The sequence below is a fragment of the Kryptolebias marmoratus genome, linkage group LG2, assembly GCF_001649575.2.
Source record: "Kryptolebias marmoratus isolate JLee-2015 linkage group LG2, ASM164957v2, whole genome shotgun sequence".
Lineage (NCBI taxonomy): Eukaryota > Metazoa > Chordata > Actinopteri > Cyprinodontiformes > Rivulidae > Kryptolebias > Kryptolebias marmoratus.
The window spans coordinates 28,182,876-28,193,982 of NC_051431.1; the positions used below are offsets into that span (position 1 = coordinate 28,182,876).

The 11,107-nt window shown below is 38.5% G+C and overlaps 1 protein-coding gene across 1 annotated transcript in view; it reads left to right on the forward strand.

The window, feature by feature from the left end:
* Positions 1-11,107, forward strand: part of akap1b (A kinase (PRKA) anchor protein 1b) — a 30,411-nt gene that overhangs the window by 3,527 nt on the left and 15,777 nt on the right. Inside the window, exons 2-3 of the mRNA XM_025009563.2 lie at positions 2,158-3,702; positions 7,622-7,746. Of these exons, the coding sequence (XP_024865331.1) occupies positions 2,184-3,702; positions 7,622-7,746 (1,644 nt within the window). The 5' untranslated portion in view covers positions 2,158-2,183. The remainder of the gene's footprint in view (positions 1-2,157; positions 3,703-7,621; positions 7,747-11,107) is intronic.

Below are 11,107 nucleotides of genomic sequence, written 5' to 3' on the forward strand. Positions count from 1 at the left end.
TTTCTTCTTGGGCTGCCTACTAGCTGTCTCTACTTGTTGCGACCCCGAGTTTGATACTTCATGCGTCTCCATCTTTCAGCACTTATGGTAAAAACACTGCGCCGCACAGAAAGCCGCTGCCGTAAAGCATGTCGCAAACCCACACGTAAAGCAGCGTCATGTCGCAAAACGGAGGTTCTTCACAAAATAGTTATTTTTTCTTATTATTTATCACTTATATAAACTGAATGTATGCAAAAAGACAACACTAATACATTCGTCGTAGCCTACGTTATGAAATATTTACATGAATCATTGATACAATTATGATAGAAACGACAGAGACGATAGAAGAAAATATATCACGATAGACACTTTTCTATCGTCCTCACGATATGTATCGTTATATCGCCCAGCACTAGTTCCTCCACTAACAAACAAACAACAAAAGCCCCATGGCTGACTACGGCTGGATTTGTGAATGCAAGACCAAAAATGGGGCCTCATTGGGGATAGGATGGGATGGGGGGGTGGACGGTCTGCGCAAAATTTTTCTAAGCTGATCAAAAAGGCAGCTGTCTCAAAGACTGTCATAAAATAAATTGTCATGGGGAAAAAAAACGGAATTGTGGAGTTTTTGTAAAATTAAAAACCCATAAGAAGCTAAAATTTTGAAAAAATAATTTAAATTTTATATTTAAGGCTGAGATAGTTCATGGTGGACAGAAGTATTTTTCTGCAGTTATGTAAGATGGTTGATTCCCCACCCCCCAGTAACAATTCTTATCGTCAAGTTCAGGGTTTCCCCCAGCGTATTAGACCCGGCTGCCAGGCTAAGCTCCGCTTGTTTATTATAAATATGTCATTTTTACACATTTTTTTTTTCCACCCGCTCCCCCAAAACCGCTACCATTATCTACCTCACCATGCGAGGGTACGCGCGCCAACAGTGACGCAATCGCGCTGTCCCCGCCCCTGCGTGAAGGCCCTACGCGGTGTTGCGTTGTGCACCTTTTATAACTTGGCGCTGCTTACATAGCGTACTGCCCCGTCTTTGTGGAGAAAACTGCACCGATGTAAGCGCCAAGTATAAACACCTCCACTGCGTTCTCAGGTCCGTGCGCTGTTCGCGGAGCCCCGCAGGACTTTAATGAGCCCTGAGGCCTAGACACCTTCAGCTGGAGTTAGCATGTTGTCAGAGCCACAGCAATAAACTTCAAACTAGCGGGTTTAACTAAAAAAGGTTAGTTGAGCTAAAATTCAGCAGGTGGCTTTACAAGACCGAATATGGTAAGCATGTTTTTTGCTTAGTGAAAATTACTTCCTTGTTTACCAGTAAAATGATGCTATTAAATTCAGCATTAGATATGTTTTGTTTTGTTGTGGTGATCCAACATGAAGCCTGTGCACAAAAAGCACAGTACAGTAGAGCATCTCTATTTTTCAGAGTTCTCTGTTGTTATTCATTGGCCTTGACGTGAAACGTGTGTTGGTGCCGTGTTTGCACTTTTTCGTTTATGTTAATTTAATTTATTTGTAAATGTGACTTAAATTAGGATTCAAATTAGGTTCAATCAATTTGTATTTATTTCAATTGTATTTTTGTTTAAAAAAGTATTTCAAAAGTTCCTTTTTGTAAAACTGTAGTTGTGTAAATATTTGACACAAATATCTTACAATATCACATAATAAATAGCCATATTTTCAGTTTTCTGTCAACTTTGATTTTTTTTTTTTTTTTTTGCTAAATCACGTTCGGACGGCGATTGGCTGGTGATCGGCTGGCAAATGGCCACCTACCACCGGGCTTAGCCTCTTTTCTGGGGAAAACCCTGAAGTTAAGTGACCTTCTGAGGGTCAAATTAAACTCGCACATTAGTGGATTTGGGCCACTTTTGCCTGCAGTGTAAACATAGGCTATTTGTTGTTGAGCTCATGAGTATCCACTTCCCACCCCCAGCGTGGAGCAGGTACAGGGGGATTCCTTGATTTTGAACATCAAGTTTTAAGCTCTGTAAAGTCACATCACAAAATAGTACAACATTAAAAAAGCAAAAGAACTCTGAACTTCACTCTCAGAAAAAATGTTTTGATTGTAAATGCTCAGAGTGTTGCAGATCAGACTGAAAATGTTCCTCGACTAATTTGAGTCCATGTTTGTGTCTGTTTGAATTTCAGGTTGTGGTTGTTGGTGCCTGGAGGAAATGCAGCTGAGATTTCGCTCTGTTGTTCCCTATACGTTGCCTGGAGTACTTGCACTGATCGGCTGGTGGTGGTACACCTCCCGGAAGAAAGAACGGCTCATCAGCCAGGAGAGCTCAGAGGGGCCTCCAGCTGCTGAGGGCCTTAAAACCTTTCAAACAGAGGACAGAAATGGGTTGGTTGAGAAAGACACTGGCTCGTCCCCACATGAAGAGGACATTCCAACCCACAGACCCCTGAATCTCAACAGCCAGGGAACTCAACAGGAGCTTATTTTCCAGATCCACGTCGAGGACACTGAAGCAGAGCCTTCATCTGCAAAAGACTGTGAAGATGCTGCCCCCGTTTGTGGCAGAAACTGTGGAGAGGAAGTCAATAAACCCTCAGACTTGGCTTTACTATCATTTAATAAGGAGGATATGTCAGAAGATTCATGGAAAGACCTTACAGACCCAGATAAAGACTCATCCCATGTCCCAATCAGACAACTGGAAGAACACCTTGACAAAGATTCAGTGGGTGCTCCAGAAGCTTCAGTGGAGGAGGTCGACCTGTCCTGCCATTCTACCAAAGTAATCAGCTCCTCATCTACAGCAGTTCACCTTTCTGATGCAGAGAGACCAGAACCAGAGGGGGAAGTAGCTACCCATCAAAGCACTGCTCAGACACAAGAAGAGATGGCCCTCACCCCAGCCAAAGTGTGTAGGGTCGTTCAATCAGAGGCAGACTCTCTGGAGACCCCCCTGTCTGTGGATTTACACAAACACCTACTCACCAGTACCCCCATGGCTCTCACCTTCACAGTCCAGGATCCCAGCACCACATGGAGAACCTCCGAGGATATTCATATGGAGAGGAGCACCCAGGAAGAGCATAATCTAGAGCTTCTGGCAGCTGGACTTATAACTGAGGTCATCTCGGCAGCCACCCAGGAAGTCCTTGGTGTCACCAGTTGCAAGGTCACACAGAACAAGCAAGTCAGCTCCAGTAGCAGTGTACTACTGACCAGTGAAAAGCCATGCTCACAAGAGGAGACAACTCCAGCAATACAGCAGCACAGCTGGCAACTAAGAGGCCCTGGAGAGGAAGCAGAGAGGCAAGGCGTGTCTAACGGCAGCTCCATGGCTGCAGCACGGGCAGATGCTGAGGCCACTGACAGGGTTCATGAAACCAATGGTGCACAGAGCAGCCCTTGGCCAACACAACTGCATCAAGCAACAACGGTGCCGACCACAAAACGAAGAAGAGATGAAGACTCAACCTGCAGCACCTGCCACTCTGAGGATGGCGTCAGCAGTGAGGACCTGCAGAGTAGCGTGTCTGAAAGCCAAACAGATCTGATCCAGGTTACAGACTTGTCTGCAAGAGAAGCAGAGCAGGTCGAGTCACTGGTGGAGACCATGACTGAAGCAGCTGAGGACTCCTCTGTGGACGCTGTGTGTGTTATAAGGAGACCTAATGGGATCAGCTCGAGGGATGGAGCTCATCGAACATGTGAGGTGGACACAGACCAGTCCGGAGGTGAGACATCAGTTTGTCTTTAGACAGGGTTTCTTAACATACTTTATAATTTCCTGCTGCTGAAAATTTAAAGACTAGAGATGATGTTTTTACCTGTATCTGTCTGTGTATTTGTTTGTTTTTCTTTAAGCAAAATATCTCATGAACCACTGGATGGATTTTAATGAAACTCAAATTATCATTGGATGTACATCTACAACTTGGACATCAACCAAATTCAAAATGTCCACCACAGTCAACTGACTAGAAAACACAAAAATGGCTGTAATGCGGGTCAGCTGCTCTCAGGTGTACGTCTGTCCAACATCAGACCGGACCGAAACCTGACAGAGAGTCAGAGACAATGAGGTGGACTGCACACATCAGGGTGCATTACAGCGTGTTTGGGTTTGTTCTGTCATTTACAGGTCAGAATTTTCAAGATGGAAAGTTAAAGTACGTAAAATAAAATTCAAAATGTTAGAGATACACAGATTCCAATTTTGTCTGCCTATACCTCACTGTACAAGAGGTGGGGTGCACTCTGGTGTACCCCACCTAACAGGGACCCGAATGCCGCTTTTCCACCAGCTCTAAAGGTCGTGGCTCCACTCTACTCGGCTTGCTTTGCGCGCGTTTCCATCTGCAATTTTTCGAGGCCGGACCCTGCTTTTTTGGTCCCTGCTTCGGAGTAGGACCAGCCGGGCTGGCCCTGCTTTTGTGGGTGACGCAAGTTTAGCTCCTGTCCACTCATCGGTCGTGGGTGTGGCCAGATGCAAGCATAAAGAGCGAACGGACGCGATGCATTGTTTACAGAGCAGAGTAGAGTGGAGTGGAGCGGGGCTGCTCAAGTAGAGCCAATGGAAAAGGGGCACTAGTATGCGTGTTTTTGGTCAGTGTGAGGAAACCTGGAGTACCTTGAAAACCCACACATGCAGGGAGAGAACATGTAAAGTCCACACAGAAAGGTCCCAGGTGGGTTTCAAATCTGTGACCTTCTTGCTGTCAGGTGACAGCTCTAACCACAGCTCTGCTGTGCCACCTTCAATACAAAATATATTAATTAAAATTTTATGATTTAATGAAAAATGCCATTCATTTGTATCAATGAGTTTAATCCTGCTGCAGTTTAGTTCCTGGGTTCAGTTTGTTTAAAGTGTTTGTTGTGGAATTTCTGAAATATTGAGGTGGACTCATGAATTTAAACAAGTCAAAATTGTCTTTGTGGTGATTTATTACAAAAATGCTGTCAATGGACATAGGTTTAATACAGAGTTCAAAAGTCTGATGAAGTTGGGACATTATCAAAAAAACAGGAGCTTTTTATTCATTCTACAGCCTATGATCAGCACACAGTAACCCTCATAACCCAATCAGCTTCAGCCTCACTGTCCTGGATAGTTGCATAACTTAATTTAAATGGGACATACTATCATTCTGGCCATAACACATTCAAATCCACTGTACAAATGTCTTTTCATAACGAATGATATGACAATAAAATCAAAACCCCATAATCTAGTATTTGGGGCACAGTGACAAGGAAGTGACACAGTGACCTTAAGCAAAATAATTCAACAATCTGGTATTTCATTAAATAATTTTTTTCACATGTTCTATATTAAAGATGATTAAACTGCTGAGTGACAGGCTGAAAGAAAGCTTTCACACAGCTGCTCAACAAAATTTATTTAATTATATTGTTATACAATAATAATGTCTGACTGCCGAAAAATACATTTTTACCTGTAAAGGTAAAATGAGGTAAGGTGGTGGCCATTAAAATTAAAAAGTGAAAACAGAATGTTCTTATAATGATCAGAGAGATAAATTGTAGGAAAATTTGATCTTGTGGTTGTAAACAGAGAGATGGTATTTACTGAAGCAGTTTGTTAGCTGAAATATCTGTTGTATAAAAAATAATAATTTAATTAGAATTTCTCTGAATAATTAGGAGATGGTAGTGTCAGCCTCAGTGCTTTTTTAGATATTTTTTAAAATCAATTTTTGGTTAAATTGAAAATTTGACTGCTCACAATAAAATGCATACAATATTAAAAAAAAAAAAACTACTGTGAAAAATAATCAGGTTACTGAACTTTCTTTCTATCACTGGAATTCTACAAATCTCCCTCAGATAATTACAGAAAAAAACTCAACAGAAAAATATTAACAGTATATCTGATTTATAAATCAGATTATAGCACCTTAACATTTTTATTTTTTTTACGCTCACAGCTGCACCACATTACAGATATTTTTCCCCTACATGATCTTTATTAAAATAATTAGCAGCTTTGTTCATAGTAATATTTGGAAAAAAAATTACTTAATGTTAGATTAATAAATCATCCCTTCATTTGACTATCATCCTTTCTTCTGTTACTGATCAATAATTAAACACATTAGGAGTTGAGGACATTAAATAGATGACAGCAGATTTACAGTAAAAAAAAAAGTTAAAAAAATTAAAAATAAACTACGGTGCTGACATTTTAACTAACATATTTTCTTGGCATTAACGTCATTAGCATTGTTAGCATTGCTAAAAGTAGCAGTAGTCTCTGTGCCTACCTGAGCTGGAGGTGTTCCAGCTCAACAACCTGCTACCATCTTGATCCACCGTGTTTCACAACGCAGCAGCTGAAAACAACTACAGACACAGATAACTTCATGTTTTTGTCTGTGCAGTTACGCCTTTCCTATCAAGCAGAGCCAAGCTGTACTGCAGCAGGTAGTCGCCCTGAGCTTTTCTGTGCTGCGCTCAGTAACTGGAAAAATATAGATTGATTGTTGACCGATCGATCACTGATCATGGCCGGTCAGGTAAAATGTCTTCCAGGGCCGTTCACGAGCTGACTTCAGGGTTCACCTCTAGTTACCAGGGCTGTTTTACGTATCTTGTATGTTGACATGCAAAATGTTTGTGAAGGCTTTTTGAATCTGATAGCAGTGCTTTTTGGCAAGTCAGGTCTTTTAAGAAACGCTGATGCTAGGACTGATGTTTGGGGCTGATATTTTTGACAAAATATTTTGAAGCTCCAAATATTGATTGGTTAATTTTGCTTACCTGGTCAGACAGAATTTTCTCAGTTAATTGTGACATTGCAAAAATCAACATTTTGATTGTGAAGTGTTAAGTGGTTTCATGATTTACTTAAATTTCCTTATCATTAGGGCTTCACAATATATCACAAATCTATTGTCACTGTAACGTTAGTATAACAAAAGAGTGCTTAGACTGCAATGAACCATGGGTACCATGCATGTATGTTCTGCTGCTAACAGGTAGCAATAAAGCTGTGGTCTTTTTCCATCTTTTTTTTTTGTTAAACTAGGAAGAATATCTCTGTAATAGTTGGAGTTATTTTATCTTTAGTCATGACTATAAAACATTTGATTTGTGAATAAATTTCCAGCTATAAACATGATGCTAATTATCTTAGTTTCTATATGGAGTTTTCAATATTAAGTTAGTATCTGTGCTAATTGTTGGTCATCAGCCTGTGCTTAATGGGGCTTTTTGACATGTTATTGTGGATGTTTGATTAGGCATGGAACAAATGAAAATGAGTTAAGTATGTAAATGAGGCTTTGTCATTTAGACTTCCAGATAATCAAAATGCATGATAAGGTTTCTATTTGTATTGCAGATCTGATGGTTGTAATGAAATTATGAGGTGTCTGGAGATTCCTATCCCTAATCTGTGCATCATTTAGTTCAGGTCTTGTTTCCCTCATTTATAATCTGAGTGTTTTTAACTTAAACAGAGTCAGTGAGTGTGGGAATAATTCTATTTTTAGTTAATTTATAAAGGTTTCCTTAGTTTTTGCAAAATAACTGTTTGTTGTTGTAGTTGTTTAGTACAGGGAACATGACGGCTTCCTGTTGCTGGAAATGTGAGTAAAGCTTTTAAAGGTGCTGGTTCTGTGTGTCCAGGTTCTGATGTTAACAGTATGGACTCAGTAGACAGCGGCTGCACAATGAGTGCCAGTGATAACCAGGCCAACAGCGCTACCTCATCCAGCTCCGAAGTCATCATCTGGGAGATTGAGGTGCCAAAGGTGAGTCAGGACATCTGAGGACAGCATAAACCACAAACCATGTCTTTATTAACTCTAAAAACACAATGATCAACATCCATCATTATAGCTGAGTGATATTTGTTGATCTCTAAAGATACGGTTGGGCAGTAGATGCTTGACTTATTTTTATTTTTTATTCCATTGTCAGTCTAAAATGAAAAATTCAGTGTTGAACCACAGTGCAGCAGAGACATGTTCCGAGATGAAGTTGAACACAATTGCCAGTATTGGTATGTTAATTCAAAAAGTCGTAAAAAAAAAACTTACATCTAATTTGCTCTTAGCCTTGTATAAGCCTAGTTTTTCATGCTCCTTAGTGGATAATGTTTTTAAATAAAAAATAGTAAGCCCTAGCATTAGCATATACAACGTTACAGTGTGGAAATGATTTTCCAGATCTGTATGAAATGAAAAAGCATTTACAAGGATGGCCTGGAGAAGAGGCCTGCTGATACTTGTGGAGATTAACGAACATTAAATTGTAGCTCTGTAGGACAAACATTTGATTTTTTTATTTTTTTTAATTACATTATTTTTTTGGTCCCACCCACTTTAGAGAGTCATTATCATATTAGAGGAAAGCAGTCAGAAACCTCTGAACTGATCTTTAAATTGAATATAATTTGTTTCCCTGTTAGATAAACTTCTTAGTTCATAGTGCCCCCTAGTGGGGGGGCATTTATATATTTTTATGATTAGGTGCAGTTTCTCATGAAGGCCTAATCAACCTTTGCTTTAAAATTGTATTATGTTACCTGACACTTACACTTATTTACCTATTTTACTAGCTAACGTACATAAAACTTGCATAAATGTAATTTGCTTATTTTAGCAAATATTTTTTCCTGAACAACCTTTTATCAGCTTGCTTTCTCAAGGTTTTATAAAAAGTTTTACACTGATTGGCCTTGACTCCAAGGAGAAGTTGACAGAAATGTTTCAGCAGATTTTAGTTTTGTGCAAAATAGGTAAATTTTCAAAGTGAACTTGGGACAAAAAGATGTTAATATAAAGATGATTGATGATGCAGCTTTTATTTTAGAAGAGAATGATCAAATTCATTAACCATGAATAGCACCACCTAGAGGTAAACGTGTACCTTTTTGCCACTGAGGCAGATGCTCTACCTGTCCTACATAATACTTTTTTAAAATTGTTCAAGGCTTCTGAAAAAGGTGGCTCAAAATCCCAGCTGCCTTTAGTCCCCACTGTAAGGAGCAGCCATTTTAGATCAATATAAATTAATTGATGGGCCTTGAAATTAAAAAAATTCCCTCAAAATCGACAGTTTGCCAAGAAATTCTGAGTATATTCTCAGGTGACAGGTGTTGGTATGGTGTTCATTTGAGGACATCCTCAGGTGTCAGAAAAAAGTGCCTCAGAGAAAAGTTGCAACTTAGCAAAACATTTTAACCCCCTATCATTTTACATTTTCAAATATGTTGTGTGGCATCTCCAAGCATTTTTTAATTGTTTGTGAGATTGAACAGAACCTTCCCTCTATAAAATAAAATTAAAAAATGTTCAGAAGGAGGGCTGCAACGATTACTTACTGTAGTCGACTACAAGAAAATCGTAGACAAAGTTTTTTTTTTTGCTGACTCGTATGCAGGGGTAATGATAGACGATTTTGGTCAAAATATTCCACATAAATGGTTTTATAATATTTATGTGGATCATTGCAGGAGTGGAACATCTTTTGCAAATTCTGCTTCTAACAAAAAAACCCCAGCAGGGATCTAAAAGGAGATGGATAAAAAAAATCTAAACAGACGAAAATCACATTAATTGTTTCAGATTCATAAGTTTGACAGGTAATTTTTTTTATTTTCCTGTGGAATGTTTCATTAATGCAGAGACAAGCTGATGGCCACAGGTGAACAGACTAAAGCAGAAGAGGTACAAGATGAAGAGGTGCTCCCATAGGAAACAGAGACAAAATAATATAACCGTTGACTAATCATCCAATCATAAAGTCGAGTACTAAAATAATCATTAGTTGAAGTTAGAAATTTGAGTGCAGGAAAAGTTCAGTATAAATCAGAGAGTTTGTCCACTCATTTTTTTATCTGTGTATAACTAATGTGTGATTTTCTCTCATTTAAATTTTTTTTTTACAAGCCATGCCCACTTTTCCAATCAGTACCATATTAGAAGAAATGACTCTGGTTGTGGTCCTAAGACTTAAAAATTTTATAGAAGTCACCATGGTTGCTTTTGAGATATAAATGAGTCACATTTTTGGCACCCCTTAAAGTGTGTTAACCATCTAAAAATAAAAATCGGGACAACTTAACCGAAGGTCTGAATTTGATGTAAATATGTGTAAAAATAGATTTAAATATACCCAAATCTACATTTTGCTAGGTAGCTAGCATGAACATAAGTTTTTTTTCTTTTCTTGAGAGACTTTTTGTTTGTTTTTCCACTGATCAGATTTGAGCTCTTGGTGATGATGATGTGTAAAGGTTTTGCACATTTTTGGGGAATATACATAAACAAACTGTAGTAGGAAGGCTTGTAACTCAGATCCTAGTTCAAAAAGCCTAATAAATAAATACATATAAATAAATAATAAAAGAGTAAACGTATAAAGAAAAGTGAATAACGTTCAGATAATTTGTGAACACTTTTTAAACGATACAAACCTGAGGTGAGAGAAAAACTGACTCAAAAATAAATGAAGGAAAAATGCTGTTGCAGCATAAGTCTATGACGAAACAAAGTCAAATCAAAATAACCCCAATTTTTTGTCTTTATGGACACATCACCACCTCGATGTATTGCATGATCTGTTTCTTAAAGAGTTGTGAGATCTGTTCGTCCTGAGTAGAGACATCTTGCAGTGGCGACAATGACGACCACTGCTGGAGGGGACATTATAATTACAGTCCCACCAAACCATTGAAGGGTTTAACACAAACTCACAAATGAGAACGAAACACATTTGTGAACAACTCTCTTGAGTGATCAACCAAAAAAATCATTACTTCAATATTACGTCATTTTTATAAGCTAAGTAAATAAGTACTATAAGTACAGGTGCTGGTCATAAAATTAGAATATCATGAAAAAGTAGATTGATTTCAGTAATTCCATTTAAAAAGTGAAATTTGTATATTATATTCATACGTTACATACAAACTCATATATTTCAAATGTTTATTTCGTTTAATTTTGATGATTACAAATGAAAATCTCAAATTCATCATATCAGAAAATTAGAATATTACTGAAGACCAATAAAAACAAAGGATTTATAGAAATGTTGGCCAACTGAAAAGTATGAACATGAAAAGTATGAGCATGTACAGCACTCAGTATTTAGTTGGGCCTCCTT